Source organism: Cyprinodon tularosa, unplaced genomic scaffold (assembly GCF_016077235.1).
Source record: "Cyprinodon tularosa strain WSP-4 unplaced genomic scaffold, ASM1607723v1 ctg71, whole genome shotgun sequence".
NCBI lineage: Eukaryota > Metazoa > Chordata > Actinopteri > Cyprinodontiformes > Cyprinodontidae > Cyprinodon > Cyprinodon tularosa.
In genome coordinates, this window is record NW_024039463.1 from 4,927,501 (window position 1) to 4,953,948 (window position 26,448).

The following is a 26,448-nucleotide window of genomic DNA, read 5'->3' on the forward strand; positions in this document are numbered from 1 at the left end:
AAACAAAAAATACTAAATCATTTCTCTGCAACTTAAAAAAAAAAAGAAAATCTTGCAGGGTCTATGAAGAAAGTTCATATAGTTTTCATATAGTTTTCATTCAATAAACTTATAATATCATACTAAGATTGGATTTCATGCTCATTCTGAGTAGTTCTTTTCACATCAGCACATACTGTATTTGCTGCAGACATCAGCCAATAATATGTCTAGGTTCTTAAATCCATGCACTACACGTCAGCGGACTAAAATTACTAAAGACACACTGCTCACTCTCATAAGCAGAGTTCCATTTAACTGAAATGCTTGAGCTAAAATTGCTGCCACGTCTGCTTTAATGAGTTTAAATTGTTTTTCATCCATTTCTTACATGGTAAAAATCTTATTAGGAATTATAAGACAAAGAAAAACAAAACCCAAAACAACGTAAACACAATACTGGAGAGAAAACATTGCTTTTTAATGGAGAAAGAGATGGCAAACAAAAGTAAGAAGACAGGAAGGCCATAAAGACAAAAATAGATACAAAATAACAGATAATATAAGGTTCCTACAGTTTTTCATATTTTGTATTTGTACAACATGAATTTGCACTATTTTAACTGGGATTTTATATAATTCACCAACAGAGAAAGGGCTGAAGGATCTTTATTAATTTTTTTTTTTTTTGTCTAAGTCTGTCTCTACCAGTGCAGTCCTTCATTTTTCTGCATAACAGCTCCAGCTCACTTAGATTGGAACGAGGACATCTGAAATCAAAGGTTTTTATATCTTGTCACAGAATTTCAATTAGTCTAGAATCAATTGGTTTAGACTGACAGACTTTTGTCCCTGCTGGAGGACAACATTTGCAAAGCATAATGCAGCCACCACTATGTTTACTGAAGCAAAATGGTGTTTTCAGTTCGATGGTTAATGTTACCTTGCTACCACATAGTTATTTTCAACAAGACCAAAAAGTCACATTTGGCTTATATAAGCAGTGCAACTTTTTTTCCGTTTCTTCCTGTGATCCAAAAAGGTCTTCGACAAAACTCAGATGGGATGTCCTTAGTTTTTCATTCCTTGCAGTGTTTTGTCCACTGCTTGGAGATTTTTTGTGTACATAACTAATGGATTCTCCCACTTGAGTTTCGATTTCTCCGGCCAAATTTTTGCGTCTTGACTTCAGCCAAAATGAGGAAGATATAAAAAAAGATATATTTTTGCTGCGAATAGCTGAAAGAAACAACCCAGGGGCTGATACTGATCCTCTGACCTCCCTTCCTGAGTGCTGAGCTGTTCAGTGCTCCCCCTCCATTCAGTGAGCTCTATCTGCACCCCCCCCCTGCAAACACTCACAGCTGCTGCTAGCATAAGCATGGAGGTGGACGAAGAGGGTGACTGTATGCAGTTTACGAGATTTATATGCCCTAGTTTTGGCAAACATATTAGCATTTTAGCTCTGTGTAAGTTTTAGCTGTGTGTGAAAAGACGTCATTTTAAAAGGAAAATAAGAATATTATATTGTGCCCCACTACACTTCATACTGACATGCAGGCTGTAATGGGGCTCATAAATTCAGAAGTTATTATGATTTTATGAGTCCAGTGTATGTATGTATATATGTATATATATATATATATATATATATATATATATATATATATATATATATATACACACACACACACACACACACAGTTACTTTTTTTATATCTTCCTCATTTTGGCTGATATGTATATATATATATACACTTATATATACTGAAACAGCTGTTGGATGGATCCAGCACCAGTGAGGCAAAAACACACGCACACAAAAAAAACACCACAATTTGAGGCAATATATACATCAGCACCACAAACATGTATTTATACTCTTAGGTTGACACTGCTCATATTAAAGTAACATATTTTAATTATATATTTCTATTTTCTGTTTCTTTGGCTTGAATCGTATTTTCGGTTATTACGAAAATTTGATTTGGTATATAATTGGACAGTGCATATCCTGTTTATGTCAGTTTTTTATATTCTGGCCAATATATATATATAGGATGGATCTAAAATGGTTGCAAGAGCTATTTAATGCTAATAAGGATTTTTCCTAACTCAATGGTTACCAAAGTGGTTGGCACTACCCCAGGGGTGGGGCATTATTGTAAATCAAACTGGGTCAAGATAAAAAAAAAATTTGAGAACCACTGCTCTGCCTCTGCTTTGCTCACTGTTGTTTTTTAATTATCCTTTGTATCCACAGAACAGAATAGAACAGCTGGTTTTATGGAAGCATTAAAGGGGAGCGCCGTTTTTTTTACATTTGGCCCTTGATTTTACGTTGTTACATCATGTTCTACTCACCCATATTAGTTTTGTGTCATTTGGAGCTGTTCTGAAGATATTCTGTTAGGTTATATCCAAGGGCAAACGACTTGAAGGCACAAACTAAACTGTTCATAATTTATTCTTTATGGTACGGCAGCATTCATTACATGTAGGGGAATCACTGTCCCCCAGAAATACACGGTTATATTTTTTATATTTCTATTTTTAGAAATATATAATTTTTCCTGTCTGCTGAACTGCTGCTAGTTTTACTCACATGCCTGGAAGATGTCTGGTGCTACTACCACAGATGATCTTGCTCTCGAAATGAAATGAAATTATTCAGATTAGCTAGCCAAATATATAAGAAGTAGAGCGTAGCCGCCTAGTGTAATGTACATTAGTTAAATAAAGTGGGGTTTTAAAAAAAAAAAAAAACTCTAGTCCAGTGCGCGGATTACATCATACACGTACCGCTTTGTTTTTAGAAATAGAAGTATAAAAAATATAACCGTGGATGTCTGGGGGACAGTGATTCGCCTACATGTTATGAATGCTGGCGTACCATAAAGAATAAATTATGAACTGTTTAGCTTGTGCCTTCAAGTCGTTGCCCAAAGGAAGATGTTACTTGGATATAACCTAAGGGAATATATTCAGAACAGCTCCAAATTACATAAAACTCATATTGGTGAGTAGAACATGAGGTAATAACGTAAAATCAAGGGCCAAATGTAAAAAAAAACAAAACGAAATTGCCCTTTAAACTGTAAACAACTATTTAGGGAAATCCGTGTAAAGGAAGCTGGACACAAAATCATGCCACACTTTTCAGATTTGAATGAGAGAAAATCTTGAATAATAATCAATCTGTCTTCTACTTGAAAATTATGCATTACTTTGGATTGGTCTTCACACCAGACTCCAATAAAATACTTAACATTGTTTTGGTGTTAAAGTAGAAAATATTTCACAGTGCATGAATTATGTTTTAAGACACTGTTTTAATAAAAGCCTGCTATGTCTAACTGTTGAACAGAATACCAAAACATTCAAGACATTTGATTAGAGAAAAATGTTCATGAGCATATTCCACAAACACAACACAGGATTTAGAGTTATCAAAATACCCAAGAGCAACAATTAATCATTCATCAGTCTTTGGAGAAAACACAACCTCTACTCAGACTGCTCCAAATTCACACAAACAGATGTAGAGCAAGACTGAGTTTTCAAACAGCAGTCAACATCCTGTTTTGCTGCTTTATCGGTACAGCAGTGCGTCTCGGAATTGAGGCAGAGACACCTCAGGGTCCAGGCGGGTCACGGGGTAAATCGGGTCTCAGTGGGACTAAGGCCAAAGATAAGGAAGAAGTGTTTTCTGAGGACAGTGGGTGGAAAGTAAGCAGGCAAAAAAGGAATAGAAACAGACCAAAAATATATGGTATAACAAAAACTCTTTACTCAGACTCTACCACCTAATCTCCTTCTGTTCCTATTTCTACTGTCCAGCAGTTCTTTATTTTTCACCACCTGACCCACATAGAAAACTCCTTCCTGGTGGGTGCTGCACCAGAAACTCGGCCCAAGCCTTTTGATCCATTTCCAGATCACTCGCTGAAAGCCTGTCACTTCAGCTTTAGGCCACAGAGCATCCCACAACAGCCCTTCATCTCCAAACACTGGGCGACACACTTTTTCTTTCACATTCATGCAATCTCTATCATGTGACCAGCACATCCTTCCCACTACTTTAAGTAAGCATAAACAAAAAAACTTAAAAAGGAATAATAGTGTACAGCTATAAATTGGCAATGATTTTGTGTCCCTACACATTACATATTATATATATATATGTGTGTGTGTGTAATTTACAGTTACAGTATCAGAAAGAAAGCATGCTGAACCATATACATAAAGGAAAAGAAGGGCAGATTTAATTTAAAAATTGGCACACAATCCTAATTTCTACAGAGGAAGGCTCATAAATGAAAAAAGTCTGGAATCATGCCTGGTATGGAAATATGAAGTTATGAATAATGCCTCTGTCTCAATCATCAACCGTGTTTTAACAAGGTGGATTAGATAAGCACCTGGGAGGCTAGAAAAAAGCACATCCATGGCTGCATTTCTAACTAGCCAGGAGTGGGAGTTGAGTCCCTGAGGGCCCTAAACCCTCAAATCCTCCCTGCTGGACCCTCAGCAGTCTGTAAGACGGAGCAGCAGCAAACAGCTCAGGGTTGTCATGGACGACCATGAATCTATCTGCAGTAGGCTGAGGCAACAGGACGAGTGGCTGATTTACACACAGCTGCTAATCAGTGAATGGCTCTCTTGGTAATGAAAACTCATAGATCTATACAGTAGCACTACTGATATGATTTTATCTCCCATTACTCATTTCTAAATATGCAATAGGCAGTGCCTGTTCAACATCAGAGAGGGGGGTAAAGGACTAAGGTGCATAAAATGTTAGCGACGTCAGGTCAGAAATGTTTAAGCAGAATGTGGGTGCTGGGTCATGGGTGTAAACAATAAGCAGTTCATATGTGCATGTTTTTATCCAGACACTAATTTAGAAAGGAGAATATAGATTTTGCACCAACATTAAGTTGATTGCCCAATTCCATCCTCCCCTCAGATTTCAGTAGCCGAGGTCGGAGCTCGGTAAACAGAAAGCAGGCGTAATGGCTTATTTCAGCTTGGCCCTGATCCATCATCTGAACAAGTCACAGGCACTGGTCTAATCATGATTAAGACCAAAACAGTGAATCAGGTAAACACAGGAGAGGTGCAACCATCCATTCATCTGCTAGATTCATCAGACAAATCACTTCCACTTCCAGCAAATGAGAATGAATTCATTGTGACTTACCTGTTCCATTGGCTGTGCTTGCTAAGAAGAGAGGATACAAAGCTGAGCAGCTTTGAGATAGACTGACGCAAAACAGATTCACAGCAAAGTCTTATGGACCTAATAGCTGTGAAAGCAAATTAGGAACAAATGTATCTAAGGGGCTAATGATAGATTTGGAGGGAAAGTTAACTCACCACTGGAGCAGTCCAGTCCGCCCCACCCAGGCTCACATTGGCATGTATCAGGCGAGACGCAGCGGCCGTGTACGCACTCCTCTGTGCACAGAGCTGAAACACAGAAACATTTCCGCATCAGTGCAACTTGTAAGAGAACTAAAACACACAAACAAACAAAAACATGGACTAAGAAAGCTAGATCAATTCTAGATAAACATAAAACAGTTAAAATGTTTAAGACAACAGCTAAAACTAAATAACTAAATAAGTTATACTTCCATCTCTAATATATATCTAAACTTTGAATCTCCTGATTACACATTATTTTGTATGTATGTAATTAGTGTTGTGCAAGTTACCTCTAAAATGTAATATGTTTCATATTACAAGTTACCTTTGTTAGAGAGTAAGTTTCTTTACAATATTACCATGTGTGTAAAGTAATGAGTTAAGGAAGGCATTAAGGAAAAAAGGAAGGTGTGCATTAATTTTGCATTAAAAGCTGAATAATAAAAATGTGATCATATAGAATAATTAAAACAACAAAAACTTTTACACAATATGACACAAGCTCTGTTTCTATGCCTCATTTTTCTGGGGTTTTTTTAACAGCCCGGATTGTTATGCGCTCCCGCCTAAGGAACTGTTAAAAAATTACAAAAAATTGTTTTGCAGGACGTTACATTACTGCATTATGGCCTGAAACGTGATGTATTACAGTAATTTTTTATAATGCGTTTCCCCCAAAACTGATGGTAACTATAAACCATTTTAAATTACATGTTAATACAAAAATATTCTCATAATCTATCAAAATTGTTGTGGACATTGATCAATCTAATTCATATATCCATATACTGTATATAACTAAGTTCTGTTCTATAGTTATTTCCTTAATGACCAAAATAGAATAACAATTTTCGCACTAATTCTGCTATATGTTAAAAATGTTTTCTGTTTACTGTTAAAACTGTTAATTATTGATAAGTTAGTTAAGTTGCAAAGAAAAACTATAAGGCTTATTAATAAGGTGGAATACAGTGAACCAACTGATAAACTCTTCATTCAAAGCAACACATTGAAATTCAAACTTATATAAAAATACTGGAAATAATGCATAAAGCAGTGAACAAAAGTCTTCCTTCTGGTATTCAGAAACTATTTAAGTTAAGAGAGAAGAAATATAATTTGCAAGTTTTGTTTATATTTGAATGTGCAAAAGAAAAGAGCCAGATAAAGTCTAGATGTGTTTCAGTTATTGGTGTGAAAATTTGGAATGAATTGAATGATTATTTAAAGTTATGTCCTTTCTTGGTGAATTTTAAAAGGGCTTTAAAATGTAAAATGATAAAATCCTATGTTATGTAGATTTGAATATTTATATACGCAGAAAAGAACCTCTAGGTTGTTAAGGTTGTAAGTAGAAGACAGGGTAGGCAATAATAAGCTTTGCTTCAGCCTATTCCTTTTTTTTTGGTAATTGTTGGTTTTGTTTTGATATTGTTGTTCTGTTGTTTAATGTTGGATTATTTGCTAAAAAATAAAGTGAAAGTGAAAAACCTGTACTTAAACTCTTTCTGGTATTTAAAGAAAGGGCTTGTGGCCTAATATCAATTAAACTCAAAAACGTCTTATTCATTTTATTCAAAATATATATATTTTTTCAGGTAGGGACTCCTTAAACCTAAGTTTCTGTCATGACGTTAGTAAGACTGGTAATGTTTGTTGTTGGCAAGGGTCTTATGTAGCAATTCGTGTTGCAACAGATCTAAAGAGACCTCTGCCTGGGAAACCTGTTTTGAAAGAGATGATCAGGGATATCTCGCTCTTATTTTCTTTACTTTATGAAACATCCTTCTTAGCCCATTAAGCTGTAGGGGCTTCAGAGCCAGCCTTCGTTATCTGCTTACTTGGTTATTTTAAGTAAATGGCTGTAAGAGCTTGTTGCCCCGATAGATGAAGAGAAAGAAAAAGGATTTTAGGTTTTCAAGACACCTAAACAAATTTTCTTTGTCAGCTTTAAACAGAGGAAGCACAATACCTTGGGTTGAGTAGAGATGTTACTGGGCCAAATCTCAGTGAGCCTAATTTGGTCAGTTCACGTGCTGTTTTCTCTGTCCTGCTTCTCTACACAGCTGAAAAGTAATTCTTGGCAAAACAGTTGTTTGAACCGACCTATTGGCAGGGGGCAGTAGCTGTCTCATTCGGCCTAGGAAGTTTTGGTGGTTTCCCACTTTGGAATTTGATAAGGAGAAAAGGCACTCTTATAAAAAACCACAGAGTATTGCTAAGTGTGTACAAATGAGCAGAGCTGTATACAAAAAAATAGACAGATTGACTTTATTTTTTCTTGCCAAATAATTTAAACTCAGAGAGAAAAAGAACAAGTGCAAACAATTTGTAGATTAAATACTCTATTACTTTATACTTTATTGTCATTTTGTACACCACGAATGTATACAAAATGAAATAAGGTTGCTTACAGCTTACAATAGAGAAATGAACATTATAATTTAAGGTGCAGCAGTGATCATCATGTAAACAGTATGGGATAAAAGGAAAACCAGTTAAAAAATAATAATGGTATAAACGGAATCTCAAACGTGTCGTTCTATTATAGGATTACCTTTCAGAGTTTAACTCATTCACCTATTAACCACCATTTAGAGTTCAATAGTCATCAAATATTTCAGGAACCTTTTTCTGAACAGCTAAATCAGCAAAAAGTAAATTGTTCATTGTTCATTGTTCATTGAGGACGCTTCGACATTTACAGTACAAAGGAATTCGTCCAAATGCTTTTAAACATTCAATTTTTTTTCTTTTGGCTCATCTAAAAGGTCGGTCAAGTGTATTTTCAAATTAAAGAAGGAGACTAGAAAAAGCATGTTAAATGTAAGATTCAAGTTCTTTATGATCATTAAATGGGATTGATATCTAAAATTTTACTTTAAGATGTGTATCATTCATTTGAACATTAGAATAAATAATTTTACTTGGTAAAGCCTTTCACAAAGTGCAGTATAGTTATATTTCACTAGTTTAAAGTTTAAGTTTTAAAACTATGTGGGTAAAAAAAAATTCAGCTCAAGAGATGAAATGATTCAATACATACTTTTCACAAAAACAGAACCATCCATCTTCTGACGCTTATCTGTCAGGGTCAGTTGGACTGCTCTCCAGCAGTGTATAGGCAAAAGGCAGAATACCCCGGAAGGGTTGCCAGTCAATCTTAGGGCAACACAGACAGACAACCATGTACAGACCTAAGGCCAGTCAGAGACAGCAATTAACCAGTCATGTTTTTGGACTGTTGCAGGAAGCCAGAGTTTCCTACAGTACACACATGCATGCATGGGGAGAAGATGCAAATTCCATGCAGAAAGAAAGACTCTAGGCAAGAAATCAAAAAGAGGACCTTCTTGCTCAAAGGCAACCATGCTACTAACTGTGCCAACATGCAGTCATGAAACAAAAAAAAAAGAATTGGACCTGATTAGATTTTTTGGGCTGCATGGTGGTGCCCTGTTGCCTTGTAGCAAGAAGGTTCTGGGTTTAATCCTGCCCCATGTTCTTTCTACATGGAGTTTGCATGTTCTCTCTGTGGATACTGGGCTTCTCTCCGTGAACTCGGGTTTCCTCCCACAGTCCAAACACATGACTGCTAGGTTAATTGGCTTCTCTACATTGCTGTTAGGTATGAGTGCATGGTTGTGTGTCTTTGTGTGTCTCTGTGTTGTCCTGCGACAGACTGGCAGCCTTTCCAGTGTGTTCTACAGGGTGTACGGCACCCACTGCAACCCTGACTAAGACTAAGCAGGAGAAAATGGATGATTAGTTTTGGGTAGTATTGTTCTTGGAAAACTAAGATTCTGCATCTTTTTACCTGCATAAATAGTTTTTTTTTTTCTTTTCAAAAGGTAGTCCTTTTTGGAGAAACCTTTATTGAACTCTACAAGTATGTAGCATATTCCAGTCAAGGTTGTCTGCTAATTCTAAGGGTGGTTCCTATGCAAAAAATGGTTTCTAATTTTTTTTTCTTTGTGTGTTGCCAAAAGGTACATACACACACACCCACACACACCCACACACACACACACACACACACACACACACACACACACACACACACACACACACACACACACACACACACACACACACACACACACAATTTTTATCAATACCTTTTTTTTTTTTGGAAAATCTGTGGCCAAAATTAAAAATGAACAATTAAATTGGTTAAACCCCTGGCCTTGTCCTGACATAATTATTATGTGTAACACAGGGACCCAGCTGGCTTCTATTGTAATCCTTCACCTAACATTGGCAAGTCCAAATCACTGTCAAAGAATCCCAAGAAAAGACAGTATATTTGCACACAGCTATAATGGGCTCCAAAATCATCAGCATGAAACAGAATGTGATTAATCCAGGTGCAATTAACTGAAAATTGAAGAAATATCAAAAGACCATCCATCACCTGATACTTCATAGGAAAACATCCCTTGTGTGATGAGGAAGATCAAGATAGAGATAAAGGATTAAACAACAGTAATACACATGAAGCTTGCCGATTAGTACCATGGAGAGAAGATATATAGTGAATCCCACTAGTTCAAAAAATTTAAATGACTTTTTTCCCCCAATAAACATACATTAGTATTGAAATGATTAAAACAAAGTAATGTACAGTATTCAGATGAAGCCAAAGCAAACTCAACCTACTGTGTTTGGATGAAGACAACTGATGAATCATTACATGCTTGTATGTGTGTGTGCTGAAATGGAAGTTTGGATGTGTTTGTGGGGTAAATAAGGATCTGTGGCCACCGCATAACTTCTAATGATATAAATTACAAAATAAACATATCTTCCCTTGAAATTTAAAATACAGAGGTAGATCACTTTTACTAGCAGTGATGTGAAATGGATTTATCTAAATATGATGCCAAACTTTACCTGTCCAGTGGAAACTCTGCAACCGAGGCATCGGTGGGAATGCCTACCTGTGCTTTCAATATCGCGTGAAAGAATCTCCCAAAAACACTTTGGTCTTGTTTCTCTCTTTTGAGGCTTTCTCTTCTTCTTATACACTTAGACACTTTTTCTTTTACTACTCAGCCATTTTCAAAGAACCGCGGTGAGAAATGTGAGCTTCAATGTCTGGCTGAAACCGTAGCTCAACAAATAAAAGTATGCATGCAAAGAAAAAGATAGCCGACTGAGGTTAAGCACGTAGGATGGCCTTTCATACACCTATTACCAGAATGATTGACAATTAGGGGGACCACCTATTTTGATGATCTGCCCGGAAATGAAAACCCTTCACTACACCTTTAAGGAAAACCAGCTGATTGAATTGATTCATTGACTAGGCAGCAATCCCTAACACCAAACATGCATGTAGCGACAGTTGAAAGGAAAACTCTAAAAAATTTTCTATTGTTGTATTCATACTTGAATTGTGGGAATATTAGAGGCATTATTTTAATCTGCTATATATTTAATGCATTGAATTTAAAACTGATTTAATCTATTTTGGAATATTTGTCTGATAAGAACACCCGGCTTTGTTCTGTACTGCTGCCAGTGTTGTGACACAAAACACTGCTGAAATGGTTACAGTCATGCGTGTCCCTTTAAGATGGAGTTGTTGCTCCACCTCTTTGACCATGTGGTAGGGGTTCGTCATTTTATTTTATTATTCTCTATCATAGCAAAAGCCCCCCCCACCCCGCCCCCCTAACTGGGTTAGATAAATGCAGGATTTTCAATGTGCTACAATGCTGTATTGTTCATCCATTTATAAGCATTAGTCCTTGTAAGCTGAATGAATTCACGCTGTTTTTAACGGCACCTTTTATAGTTCATTATATCTGCTGCTATTTTTTAAGTGATATTATTGAATGTATTGACATTCCGCTACCTTGGATACTCCTCAGAAACCCCCTTATATCCCTTTATTCCCTCTTTCCAAATTATTAATTTAGTCTACCACATGTTTATTTTCTAGTAGCGTGTAGTGTTTGCATAGATGTTAGATTTCCTAGAATCCTTGATTGTTTACAATAAAGACATCTTTATTTTACCTGCAGTAGTTTGTGTTTATTTTGCAGCGAGTGGTTTATTACTCAGGCCAGACTCACCCTCCTTTTGGTGACATTTGAATAAATAGAGACACAATTTATTTGGTTGGTAATCAATAACTCTGCTGAAAGTCTTAGCCTTACTCACTAAATTGGTGGGGATAACTGGATTTTAACAGCCGGCCGAGAAGAAACCTGGAAAAATCCTGTTAAGTAAGAAGATTACAATTCTAATTATTAATCTAAGAACATTCAATTGGTTTTACCATTGATTTTGAATGATCTATCGATTAACCACAACTATCAGTTCTAGTCAATTGTATATTCATAATCTACAGGTAAAATATCACATCACCAGCAAGACAGATCCCTAGCATGATCTTACCACTACCAAGCTTGATGATATTGACATAAATTACTGAGTAGGACGTGACATGGTGGAAAAGGGCCATTGCGACCAATTTAGTAATTATTGCAGAAGCAATGTCTGAGGTACAAAAACAGGTTCTATTTAAAGGCCAATAAAATTGTAAGTCAAAGAAATTGTTGCTTTAACGATTGTGTTTGGTTGTAGTTTAAATCAAATTGACATGAAAAGTTATATGTGGAAAACTTTGAGGAAAGAATAATATCCACAGGTAAGAAAAGTCCAGTGTGTAAAACACTAAAATAAATCATTGAATGTGGTTTAATAAAAGTTAAATACAATGAAATATTACAAATATTTCTATAGTAATTACTAGAAATGTATTAATGGACTGTATACAGTAAGAGGACCAAGACATGTTAGCATTATATTTAAAGATATACGTATCAAAGCTTGTCATTTCATACACCATCCTTAGGATGTGACCAAATAGTTTTATCTTTGTTTCAGTTTACCAGAAATCATTCTGTCAGGCTTGTTCCGGTACAGTAGCTTTCTTGGTCGGCAGTCCTTCAGTCCCTATTGCTGTTACACTCACTAGAGTTTAAACAATAAAAACGTTTTTTTTTTTTTAACACCATCTTTCTTATGATAGATTTCAGGCTTGATAAGTTCCATATTGTTACTGAAAATCTTAATTAATATTAATTTTCCTGGAGATGACAGTTTGAGTTAAATGACTGAAAGTTGTACACAGTTTAGTGTTCTGGACAATGAATGAAAATAAACACAAAAACGGCTTTTATAATGAAGAAAACAGCTTTAACCTAAATATAAATTAGGCTTCAAGCTGTATGTTTATACATGTATTTGCAATTAAGTTCTAGAAAAAGTATTTTATATTTAGTACACATCTCAGCTTAACACATAACATTTTACTTTCCACAACACATTGCTATCAGCAGGCTCAGCCACAAAAGAACAAGTTGTAAATCACCTCTAATGTTCTGTCATATAGTAAAGCTTTAATGTTGCAAGTGCACCGCAGTGTTTACTAAGTGTGCAGTTTTCTTGATCATTTATATTGAGCTACACAACACTAGATTGATCAGGTGGGCATTAGTATTCCTGGAAGTGTTTGCACAAACTGGAAGGTTTTCTTTCTTTTTTTTTAGGCAGAGGAGAGTAACCTATACAAAGCATTTTTTCTATACACTTTTTCTTCTTCTTTGTGTCGAAGCTCAACATTTCAAAGCAAGCAGGAATATTATCACCAACTAGGTACTTAGCATAAATAAGTCTGTGGCAGCCAAGGTCATCTGGCCAGCAGGGTTAAGAGAAGCTGGATCCTATCTGGGAAGTAAGATGGGCAGACAAATACAACGAGAGAGAATCCCTGCCTGATGGGAATCAGCGGCCCACTAACATGGCCTGGGGAGAGATGATACACAATCCAAGGGCAGCAGAGCAGACAGCCTGTCCCCTTAACTGATTATACCTCATCTAACACTTCCTCCGAGTTCTGCTTGTTTTTCTTGCTAGTTTTTCCTCTGTCCCTTGTCAGGAAAAACTTGGGAATAATGTTGAGTGCAATATTATGACACCCAGGTCTTTGATAAGTCAGCAGGGGCTTACTCCAGGCCAAAAGGGAGCTACAGAACACCAGTAAATCAGGCTTCGATTCACATCCACCACCAGCAGCAGGGAAGGGGCGAATGAGAATGTTTAAAACATCAACCCAGCCTGAGAAATAGCAAAAACACCACAGTGACAAAGAAAATCTAAACCAGAGATTTGAAGATAATTCATGACATATTTCTGAGCATCGGTACTCTAGCAGAAAACTGTCTAATTAGATTTAGCCGGCAAGAAGAAAAGGAGGAAGAGCTTCAACATTTGTGCTGACGAGAGTGGCGAGATCGACTACCTGTAATCAATGAGCCCAGGGCCTGCAGAGTATTCAAAGAGAAGAGGAGACAAATTCAATGTCACGATGATGAGTTGATTTCATTTAGTTTCAATCAGCAAATTCTGATCAGCAAGATCAGGGACATGCAAATTTGTCACATCCCCGAGAAAAAAAGAAATATGGAAATTACGTTTTTTGACTAGGGGAGAGGATAAAGCGTACCCTTCTCTTGAGATCTAAACCGGTGTACTGAAGGGAAGGCATAATAAAGTAGAAGGTAGGTCTTTCATTTTAATTGAAATGCATGAATCACCCTGCCTAACTCATGTCTAAGGAATCTGTTGGAAAATTGAGTCTTTCATCTAGATAAAAGGCTAATCTAACTCATTATGCAGAGTTGTTATCAGAACAAGGAACAATGGAGCTAATTGGTGATTGCAATGTAATGTTATTAAATTTTATATCTTTTGCCTTGTGAAACTATAACTTATTGCAATGTCTTGTAAAATAGGTCCCTGTCAGTCTATGTCTGTTTGTGTTTTTATTTTATTTTTTTCTGCAGTCTGTGAGAAAGAAAATGACTACATTTCATTTTTGTTTAAGACCTTGCAAGGAACGTAGCTTCTTTTTTTCTTTTTTTTAGTACAACAAAACACATCATCACACATCATATTTGGTTGATGTAGTTAACTGCTACATTCCATTCTGTAAGGCAAAGGCAAAACACCGAGCCAAAATAATACAGAGAATAAATATACACAATGAAAAAAATGATGAAAATCTAATCACCTTTCAGATCATCAAAATGCTAATGCATAACCTATTTAAAGACTCAGTTTGTTCAACAGCCAAAGTCATTTAGAAATTAAGTTTGAGCACCGTCAGGGAAGAGTCATGCAGAAGTCATCTGGCCTTAATGCCTTGTAAAAATAGGGAGAAGCAGCTCTGCAAAGCCTCTGAAGATATTACAAGCTCTTGTCATTAGTGAGTTCCTCTCTCTTCTTTGTGCACAACTGTAATAATCATGCTTATTAGGGGGGAAATGAGTTCCTTACATTCTCCTCATCCGTCGGTAACATATTAAGGTAATGACTTACGACAGATCAAAGGTCAAAGAAATAATAAAGATCTCTCATTGGAAACTTGGAGTTCTAATTAAAGATATGCAGATCAAAGTTCATGTTGGTCCAAAGGGCGTTAAGAAAATCAAACAATCCTTTCAAAAATAATGAAATAATAGAAAACAGCAGACAAAAGAAGATTAACATCTTTAGAGATTATTTGCTGGTTTAGTGTGTATTTGTTTAGACATTTTGGTGGTCTCAACATCCCCAGATGAAGTTTAACTTTAACTCATTGGAGCTAATGGGAGTGCAGGTTTTATATCATATGACAATAAAGGATAAAAACAGACAGGGCCGAAAAGGAAAAATCCTTAAGCTCTTTGGGGTTTAATGAAACCAACTTGAAGCAAAGTAGACCTAAAGAGTATTTATTCCTCACTATCTGGAAAAGAATAAGACTAAAATTTAAACTTGTTTGATCATTAAGAAAAGTTAATAAATTCCCTTGTTATTTAGTAAAATTACGTAAAAATAGAATGATAGATTAAATAGTTTGGGAATCCTTTGACAAGCCCTTCAAAGTAGTTTGAGGGAAATATGCCCTACAGAACCAGTTTGATCAAGTCAGAGTAGTATATTTCTTGCTAACACTCACCTTTCAGTATTGCTTAAGGGGTGATAGAATGATTCTATAGGGTATTTGGTGCTGGTTCTTAAGGTCTCTGAATAGGATGTGTAACATTGGTGGGGCTAAAAATGGCGTATTTGCTGTTCTATGATACCTAATGCAAGCCTGGTTAAAAGCCCTAGAATGAAACAACAGGTTTTCTTCCTTTTATGGTATGCTCATGAATATTTAGATGAGCTGTGCGCTGATTGGTTGGTTTACAACAAGCGAAGCTGCTGAGCAAAGACGCATCATAGCAACAAGCACTCACTGAAACATCAAAATTGTTGATATGGTAGGGTGACCAGACGTCCTCTTTTTCCCGGACATGTCCTACTTTTCATACCTAAAAAAATGTCAGGGGGGAATTTCAAAATCGTCCGGGATTTTGATCAACTACAGTGCAGCACTTAGTCCAAACACACCATGCAATTGGTTGGTCCGGGAACCCTGCGGGCCGGGGCAGGGAGTAAGCAGGGGACGGAGCGACCAAACCCGACCCGGGGACGGTAGCCGGAGGTCTGGTTCAGTCAGAGGCCAAGCAGTCGACACTTCACACACCACACCCCCCCTCTCAGCCAGCGAACCAGTGGGCTGGTCTGTATGTCAATTTTGGGGCGTGACAAAAGTATAGGCCAGAACCCGGAGTTTACGTCAACTCGGGGCTTCGTTTGGATTCGCCCGTTTTATGTTGGAAGTCTAGAATTGTGAGATTTGCAGAGAAAGGAGGTGTCGATGGGGTTTGAACTTCTCTGTACGTCCACTGTTTACATCATAGATGAATAACGATAGTTATTTATATATGACAATGTAAACTCGGTTTTGCCTTCTATGACTCCTTTAATGGGACTTTGTGATGGTCACTGCCAAATATTAACTTTGTTATCATTCAACTACTTTGTCACGTTGCTTATGGAGGAATGATTTCTTTTATTCTGGGTATGCCAGCACAGGACTCATTACACCAGGGAAAATTAAATACCATGAAAAGAGAATTCCCCAATTTTCTTTTAAAGACATTATAAATGTATTGTTCTACATGTTTAAAAAGTGTCAGAATCTTTTATCATGTCAATGTTGCACTAAAATTTTAATTGAGTTTCATTATTCTGGAGTTGCAAAATTTTTTGGGTGTGTCTAAAATTGCAACTTCATGTCTCCATGAGGCTTCCTTCAGCATAGGCCTGCCCCTTGCTGGGCCAATAGTATAAAAAAAAACAGCAAGCCTGGCACTGAATTGTTGCCAACTTAAGTACCGTAATTTGTTTATAAATTCAGAGCCTTTTTGGATCTCTATAGCAACTTTTTTTTTTTTTTAAGCGAATAGCGACAAATCTAGCGAGCTTTGTCTGTCTTGGTAGACTGACTTTGGTGACACCACGTGCACCAATCGCTGCGAGTTTATAGTCTTCAGCAAACAGTGAGTGAGCCTCTCCCTCCTCCAAAGCAAAAGGACTCATACAAACCCGTGTATGCATTCAGAGAGCAGAGCGATTCTCCTCTATTCCCCCCCTTAGTCACACACATTCAAAGCTTCTACTGAATTGAAATCCAGATAGCAAATATAATGTTGAGCATAATTTTTAGGGTTAGGGTTTTTTAAAACTGTTGCAGTGAATAGAATAGCATGTGGGCTCGGTTTCAGCGGCCCTAGCGGACACACCCCCAGCGTCACACAGCAGCGAAAACTGACGTTTTTTCATTACTTTTGAGATCTAATTTTTTATGCTTAGTTGTGTTTTTAATCAATCAAATTTAGATGGGTGATTCATAAAACAAATTTCTGTGGTGTGACAAAGGGAGGGTAAATATTTATTCATACTTTACATGGTCTTTAACCAGTAACTTTACAAGGTCTTCTGCTTTTCTTCCAGGATTTACAAGCAAGTTTGCAGCAAAACCCATTTATCTCTGCTGTATACACCCATCTCACCCCTGAATAATCGACTGAGGGGATTCCTCATGCTGTTATTACTTTTCAGCATGGCACCCTTAGGCTTTTGTAAATTGCAGTCAAGAATGAACCAGACTTGTAGGGGTCCACAATTCTCTAATTGATATCTTGGGTGATCACTATTCTTTTTTCCCCCTATGACATCATATAAGGAAGCATTGAGTTTCACTCAATTATTTCAGATGTGTTAAATGACACCTTCAGAATACAAAGATGTCATACCATCATCTAAACTTTCCCAATTTGTTTAAATGAATAATTTATCCTTTCTTGTTTGGTACTCCTAACTGATACATGATAGGTTTAGTCTAATTTATTTTCATACGATGCAAATATACAATATATAAATATCTGGTATAAAATGTAGACCCATGATTTGCAATTGATCCCAATGAAACACATCAGTTCATACATAAAGGGAATCAACAAAAACTAATGCTGTTTTAGTTTCTTGAGGAGATCTCCAAGGATGTTAGACACAGGGGATAATTTGGGATGCCTGGATCCAATCTTAAGAATAAGGTTTTGCTCATTTAAATTACTGTGTGCCAGACGTATAGACCTTAGTTCATTATCTCTGATTTCTTACTTAGCCACACCCACAGTCCTAACCCACATGTCCTACATCCATTGTTGTTTTTTGCTCTACTTGCAAATATCTATTATATACATAATATTCATGTATTATACTTTAGAGAACCCCGCCCTTTACAAAGAATTTCATAGTAAGATTTGATTTTCTGCTGCAGCTTCCTGTTTGTCTGTGATGTGAACTACTCTGTGCTGCGCTCTGATGGCTGTCTTGTGGAGGGCAGCTGTGCAGAGTGAAGCTGAAACATTAGACATTATTTTTCATGTAGTTGAAAACAAGACACCAAGTTTATCATGCTGACAAAAAAGTGTCAGTCAGTTTTGTCCCTGCATTGAAATATTTACTACATTAAATTATGTTTCTAGCAAAATTATGAAGTATCACTAGATGTTTCTACGGCTGATAATTTTCTGTATTTTTTTTCAAGAGAAAAATGTTTGTGCTTTTTTAATTTAGTTTTTAATAAATTTCCAAGGTTATTTATTAATGAATTAGTTAAATACAATGAGCAAATTTTTTGACTGACTTTTTAAAACAATATCCTTTTCATTAAATATAATATTTTCAACTTACAAAGTGCAACAAAATCTATTTCACTGTGAATGTTGACATATATGCAATTCGAAAAAAATCCCTTGTGTCGGTATGTTTGCTTTTTTTAATCTCGATGAGAAAAATCTCAATTTAAAGACCTTGGCAGAACTTCAATCTATAGCTCTCCCTACATAATAATATGAATGCTATACATCTCCAACAGCTCTGAATAAATTGTAGTGCCAGGTCTAAATGGTAGGAGAGGCAGGCCTGTACATGAATGTAGACTTTGGACTAAATCCAGGGATAAATGTAGGGATACTACTGAACATGGGATTCAGACTCATATATTTAAAAGGTTTTGAAATAGTAAGTTTCACTTTGTTTTAAGCAAACACAATAATTTCCTGTTGTATCGCTGACTGAAGAAGACACGTCTTAATCCTGGTTTTAAGTGAGCAAGGATTAAAAGAGACCATTTTGCAAACTTAGCAGAAAGCAACCCTGCTCTCCTGACCTCTATCAACTGCACCTCCCAGACATTGGATTAGAGAGGTAAGTATTCACATAGCTTTAATATATTAGCAAAACATGTAAAGAGTAGGGCCAATTCTAGAGGCACAATCTTAGTTTGTAGATTCCCCTGTTTAGCACCCTGAAAAGCCCATTAATAAACAAATGCATGCGCTGTCACTTAAATGCCTAATGAATGCAATATTGATCAGTCTGCACCTCACTCCTTAAGACCACCATATAATCACACCCTCTTGCATTCTCTGCTGGCTGGCTTCCTGGGAACATGCTACCCTGAGGCGATTAAAGCCTTGACAAGGACAAGCTCAGCCGTGGTCAAAGAGCAAACCCACATGGCTGCAGTCATTGTATCAGAAAGCCCCTTGAGCTGCAAAAGATGTAGAAAAGTATTAGAGTAATTCTAATTCTATCTTATCTAAAGAGAATAAAACATAAGGTAAGGCGTGAATATCAAAAACATTACTCTCAGAGGCAACTGTAACGGCTTCTGTCTTTATTTGACTAAAATGCAAAGAGATTCAGTTTGATGTAAGACAGTAGAAATAGAACTCAATAAGTATTAATAAAGCAATAAAAATGACAGTGAAGGATCGTTATCAGGGTGCTGCTACACTCTAATTTTTAGGGTTTTACTCTTCTCAAGTTATTGAATTTTGCAGCAATTTTATGTTGGGAGCTATACCTCTTCAGTTTCTAACCAGCTCCTTCATGGCTCGTTAATTTTTGTCATTGTTAAACAACTTCAATTAAACTGCACTTCCTCATACAGTAAAGTATTTGCCAGGCTCGGGTTATGAAATGGAGTGCAATCTTTAAAAATTATGTGAAATCGAATCAAACTTGATCATTTAAAAATAAATTATTTTGCATTAGGGGAAAATGTAATCTTATAGCAAGCTAAACAGAATCCAAATGGAGAAATGGCACAGTAAGCTGTATCTGCATGCCAATAACAGTAACTAGATCAGTTCTAATATTTACTCTCTTTCTAAGGAGGTATAAGATGTAACGTGAAATGTCATCCGAAGGACAAAGGTGTTGGAAAATAATGACACTCACGAACACACAAGTCTCCGCTTTCAAAGTAACCAGGGCAACACTGTGAGCGGCGCCTATACATGGTCCTCACTCCCCGCCGGTAAGCTGTCTTATAGCTGATCCTGGAAAATTAGACACACAGAGACAGCTGCATGAACTCGAAAAAGTTCCACATCTGAAGGTCAGGAAATATATAAAAGGTAAACATTAATTGATATTTACTCATAAATGGAAAAATTATAGAGAGAAAACAATAAAACGATATTATGCAGAGAGGAATCAGAGTTACTAGAAATGTTTTTTTTACATAAACAGTTAACAGAGAGAGTGTAATTTATGCTTTAAGGATGCTATGACGCTATGAAGCATTTTAAACAGAGCAACATCTTTGACACCGGGTGATTACCACCTAAGGCTTCTGACCTTTTCTCAGTGACACATCGGAACAAAAACATTCATTTTAGCTTTACCCTTAACAGTAAAGTTACAGGAACTGAATGAAAAAGAAAATCACACATTCTTTTTTAAATAAACTTACCTATGTCTGGTGCATTTAAACCAATTAAGGATGTCTGTACATCTGGTGTAATAGATCTGGTCAAATGGGTGAGCATAGGACTCCTGGACAGTCACTGCATAGCTGAAAGATCAAAATACAAGATAAGTAGTAGACTAATGGATTCCAATTAAGCTATATTCTGTTTTGAAGAAAAAATAAAACTGTAGTCACATTTTTTGTTATTATAAAGAGAAGATTCATCCATTTTTCTATTGTTGTAACTTTAGTTTGTTTAACAATGCCTAATCTGATAGCTAAGGTTGGCGAGAAGTGTCCAGAGTGACACTCAATAACTGATAACAAATATTTCTGCGATCAGTTTATAATGAACAATTAATAATGTGCATGATGATGTTGGGTATCAAGAGCTAACTGTTGTAGCCAGGCAAAAACTCAAACATGGGTTAGAAGAAGATATAGCGATTTCAAGATATGTTTGATCATATATCAGTAATAGTGATAAAAAGCAGGATTGTGATTGTTAAACTGAAGCAGATAAGCAATCCCAGCAATACAGTTGGTTTTTCATGGTGACCAAAGGGTAAGAAAATAAATAATATGTAACACTCTTAACTAACATTTATCAGCCACAACGGCAATATGAATATGATATCAATACTGGCCCCAGTGTTCATATCTATGCATCAACAAGAACAAACTAGAGTAGTTAGGAAACTAACAAATGTGTTTCATAAGGATGTTGGTCAACATAGAAATCTAGAGTAGAGTAGTGCATTGCTTTGAACAAGAGAATTTCCCTCACACTTTCCTATTTAATCATACCCTCAAAGCAATGTACTTTTTCAATTCTAAACTGTTACAAAGCAAAAATAAACCAACTTTGCCATTAATGGTGCTCTAAAAAATAGACTTTAAAGAAACCAATCCAAACACAATGAATTATTGATATACATTATAAAAAAAAAAAAAAAAAACTACAACTGGTTGTCATGACGGGTTAAAGAACAAGACCAAGTAACTTTGTTCAAACTATTTTTCTCACATTTTAGAGAAGTAAACTGCTAAAACTGCCTTAAAAGGTACATACACCTAATACTTTAGGGTTAACACATTGTGTTAAGGAGATACATCTGTACCCGCTATTGTTTTCCACATCTCTGTGATTAGTTCTGCTTCTGCTGTGTTTTTGGATGAAGAGACAAATCTGAGAACTGCATAATGCTTTCATGTGCTGGACTCAACTGGAAAGTCTGAGTCTGGGTGTATTTAGTGCAATTTCATTCGAACATCTGAGATACTAAATGAAAAATGTAGACAAAAATCAAACTTAAAGCTGCTTTGTGAATTTGCTTTGAATTTCAGGATTATCTGGCTGATTTCTATAGAGTTTAACCTCAGGAAAGATGGCCGATATACCATAATCTAGGTTTAATTATAAAAAAAAAAAAAAAAAAAAAAAAGCTTAATCTAAGCCAGGTGAAACATTAAAGTTTACCCAAATTTTTTAAATATAATATTTTATTTTAGTTCTATATATATATATAGGGGGGGAAAAATACTTTATTTTGATTCTTTGAATTTAAACTTATAGAAACATCTTTATATTTTCAAATTTTGTACAATTACAGTAGAGCTAGTAGCTGTCTGCCTTTGATCTATGTTTGAACATTGGACCTAACACAGCCTAACTAAAAGTATAGTGATGACTTTGATATACAAAGAAAGTCAATTTTTATGTTGTATGCAACCGAAGCCTGAGGATATTGGAGCCCCTTATAGCCACAGAAAAGACCCACTTAGGAAATTCATTCTGATGCCAACAAGGTGGAACCACAAATCCAAAGTACCCTCACCTTGGTCGGGCAATCATCCCAATAATACATCTTCACAGTTTTCGTTCCACCCTTTTGCCTTAAGGACAGAAATTATTGCTGCTTATTTCTTTCAGGTGACACTGCCCAGCACAGCTTATTATTATTCAGGCACTTAGGCTGTCATGATTGATTGGAATGAATTTATACTGATCAATCTGCCTGCATATGCCATTTGAAGCCTTAAACTCCTCCCATCCCTCTCCTTAGCTGCACGAGGTCAATACTGCTGTTTAGAAGCATGTATAGTAAGCAAAAAGACCCATAAAACTTTCTTATTTCAACAAACTACCATTGTATTTTCTTTGGTAAACAAGAAACTATGCTCACCTCTCCCAGTGGCTGCAGACATTTGGGTCATCAGGGTTGAGACTTAACGCACTAGTGGTGAAGCTTAAGATGAGGAGCCAAGCCAGGCAGCCAAACAGTGACCCCATCCTTCTCTCTGAGAGGAAACAAAAAAGCAAACACGTACGTAAAAATGACATAAAGTATAAGTACATTTACAGCTGGATGGAAGAGAGAAAATCCTAACATGAATCAGTGAAAAATGTTTGGTTTTTGATGAGTAAAAGTATTTCAAGCAGATGATTCAGGCAGTGTGTTTGCTCAAACATTTGTCTCTAAATAAAGTCAAACATGACAAATACTGAAGATACTGCAGCTGAATTAACAGTAGATATTATAGCTCTTGTTTTAAATAAGCTGGAAAGACCAAAAATGAGGATCAGTGAAAAGAATTTAACAGTTCATCCAGTATAAGATATAATGTCACAGTACTTCTTTCCATACTTTTACAACAAATCAAAATCTCCTTTCTGTGAATGTAACTCAGAAGTGTCATAGTAAGGGTTCATTTACAGAATTAAAAGATGCTTAGTAGGACTATGCACTCATAACCACAGTTATAACTGACTTTTGTTTTTTTTAGGGGTGTTCACTTGTATTATGCATTATTTTTATAATAACTGTACAATTATTCAAAGTTAAACACACATTTAGTTAACTAGTCAGAAAATACTTAACAGGAAATTAATTATGTTTCCAAAAAGAACTACTTGTCCATTTATATTTTCACTGGAATTAGTGGGGTTGAAACTAAATGTCAGAATCACAACGGTTTGTGATCATAATGATCTCACTCCGATATAAAGTTAAAAGTTGATAGACTTGCTGATCTACACAAAGTACAGCAATCTATAATGCCGCCTCAGCACTTAGTGTTAACTACCTGAATTTTGGGATGAATAAGCAAAGTGCTTAAATATAAAGTTCTGGAAATAGCAAACAAATAGGTAGAATAATGAATTCATCAAAAAATACTTGTGTCAGCAAAAAATAATCCATCTAGCCACTGTCAGTAGCTGGCCATGAATAAAAGACAAAATGCTAAGTTAATAATAAAAAATGGCAAAAATATGGCATATGGTTTAAAAAAAAAATCTAATCCACATAACTGTGATTTGACAAAATTACGATGAAGGGAAAAAAACATCTATGAATGTTAAGTTCACTCTAAAACCCCAAGAAATATTAATTCATAAAATTAGAAATACAAAGGCAATAAATAAACAATAGAAATTTGAGATTTTATTAGTTAGTGAATGAAACAAACATCATTACTCGGCTGTGCTAATAATACCTTTTCTGAGAAAACAGCTGCACTGAAGATTTTTGGTACAGGCCATTTACTTTTTACCGTTTAAAATCAGCTATTTTTATACTTTATGTAACAACTGGAAATACACAGTAGGTGGTTTAAATAACTTACGACTGCGTTGTAAAATCATAAGGTTCATTATTTTTGCTATAAGAACATCACAAGTCCATTATAATTCAGAATTTTCCCAAACTGCTGAAATAAAATGCATGCCAGCTTCTATTGTTTCTGCTCAACCAATTCCGTCCTCCTACTGTCTCTCCAAATCTAACCGCACTGATGGAGAATGACAAATAATGTTTGATTTACTGATCAAAAATGTGGACGCTACCTGGCATCAATTGTTTCATAAGTTTATATCCATTCTAATGCATTTACAATTAGGTTAATAGCAAAAAAGCAATTCTGTGAAAATCTTTCGACTGTATAAAATATTTTTTTTAAACTCTAAACTCAAAAGTTCAGTGTTACATTTACAGAGAAACCAGGTCTTTGTACTTACAGTATATCTAATTTATGTATACTTTTTACAGGTGACAACACTGCAAAAAATGGATATCTAAATGAGTCATTTTGTTTAAATTTGGTGCATTTTTTCTTGAATTAGGAGATAAGTTAGTGACACACTTTGCCAATGGAACAAGACCATTTACATTTAAAGTAATAAAAAAAAAACAGCATTGTCTTATTTAAAGTGCATATTACCTAATTATCTTTTTTTTAAGGCATAAAAAATACTAATTCCATTGGCAAATAATTTTATTTATCAGCTTAAATTAAGGGTAAACACACCTAATTTAAGAATTTTTAAGACTTAAATCTAGATGGTTTTTGCAGTGAATACACTTTAGAGGGAGTGGTAACAGGTTTTAAAAGTACATTACAATGATCTGGTCTGAGAGAAAAAATAAACCCCTATTATTTTCAATCGAACAATTCACACTATGTTGGCCAGTGCTCTGCGACCAGACACACATGAATCCTTTTTTAAACTGCTCTTTACAGAAATACCACATACTGTATTTCTGATCAGTGTATCTCCAAACAAAATCCAAGAAAACATGGACATGTTAATTTTAGCCTTTTTTCAGTTGCGGAAGTTTCCCTGCAAGGAAGTTTCTGTATTCTTTGCCTCCATTAAGAACTTCAATAACATGCATATGTACTGTTTAGAAAATACCTGCAGAGCTCAGCAGGATGTTTTTCCTAAGATGCATAACAAAAGCAAGAGCGCGGTGTATACGATCAGATGACAATGATGGATTCCACCCTTGCATATAATTACAGAGAAGAAAAATGCAAGAGACAGAGCATGATTCATTCGTTAATGGCTGAATGACATTCAGGTGCAGCTGAATCAGTGTCTTTCAAACATGTGGTCAATGATTTTTGAGTGACTCTATTTAATAACACTGGCTTTCACACGTTCTGATAATATTCTTTTATCGAAAGCCACATGCAGCTCACTCACATGTGAAAGAAAATCAATTGGACCTTCCATTTCTCTAAGTAGCAGTTAATCTGAACAAGCAGAGATTATAGTCACGTTCCTTCCCTTAACAGGATGATTGATCAAAAGATATGCACGTTACAGGCCATGGCTGGACTCATATTCGAGTCTTTTCTGAGAAAGAATTCAATTAAATACCACTGCTTGATGGACTGGAAAGCTTTTAGAGTTTCCCTGATTAGACCAGCCAACCTGAGTCATGCCTCTTAATGACTGCCGACAAGCAGAATACTTCATAACTTGCCACATTTTTCAAACCTTGGTGCTCCCCTTTTTACACAGCCCAGGGAATAAACCCACAAGGGGAAGGGTTTGAGTTTTTTAAAAATATGCACGGATACATTGAGAAGCTCGTATTGTGATAATCGCCAAAAGAATGTAGATACCAAAGTGTGCTTAAAGTAACAAACAGAAACAGATCCAATAGCCTGAGGCATGTGCCCTTAAGCTCACCTGATCTTACAGCCTGCAGTCCCTGGATGTTTTTGTAAGGCTGCTAGTGCGATTCTGAGAGCTCAAAGGAACAGAAGTGCTGCTGCACAGACATTCGCGTGGCGAGGTGATGACAGGTCGATGATCTACAGAAGAGAAAAAGACTAATGAGCTCATGATGAGACACTCAAGACGCTTTCTTTTTTCCTCATGCTCAAACCAATGCATGCACACAAAGTTAGCTCTTTCTCATGGGATCAACAGGTAAACAGTTCACGAAAGTGAAAAGCTAGTTTCCAGCCTGCAGGATTCACAGCCAACCACGCAGCTCTCACTCTTCCCACCTACCTGCTATCCACACACACGA

General features: G+C 36.1%; 1 protein-coding gene across 6 annotated transcripts in view; it reads right to left on the bottom strand.

Annotated features, from left to right (window-relative positions):
- The window catches only part of megf11 (multiple EGF-like-domains 11), a 180,930-nt gene that overhangs the window by 119,664 nt on the left and 34,818 nt on the right, over positions 1-26,448 (bottom strand). For 3 of the 6 annotated variants that reach the window (XM_038268940.1, XM_038268937.1, XM_038268936.1), the window contains exons 2-7: positions 26,103-26,227; positions 22,810-22,924; positions 20,627-20,728; positions 20,110-20,210; positions 5,359-5,451; positions 5,183-5,203 (exon numbers count right to left, since the gene is read on the bottom strand). In XM_038268940.1, the coding sequence (XP_038124868.1) occupies positions 5,183-5,203; positions 5,359-5,451; positions 20,110-20,210; positions 20,627-20,728; positions 22,810-22,916 (424 nt within the window). In that variant the 5' untranslated portion in view covers positions 22,917-22,924; positions 26,103-26,227. The remainder of the gene's footprint in view (positions 1-5,182; positions 5,204-5,358; positions 5,452-20,109; positions 20,211-20,626; positions 20,729-22,809; positions 22,925-26,102; positions 26,228-26,448) is intronic. The other 3 variants (XM_038268941.1, XM_038268939.1, XM_038268938.1) reach the window with 1 other exon arrangement.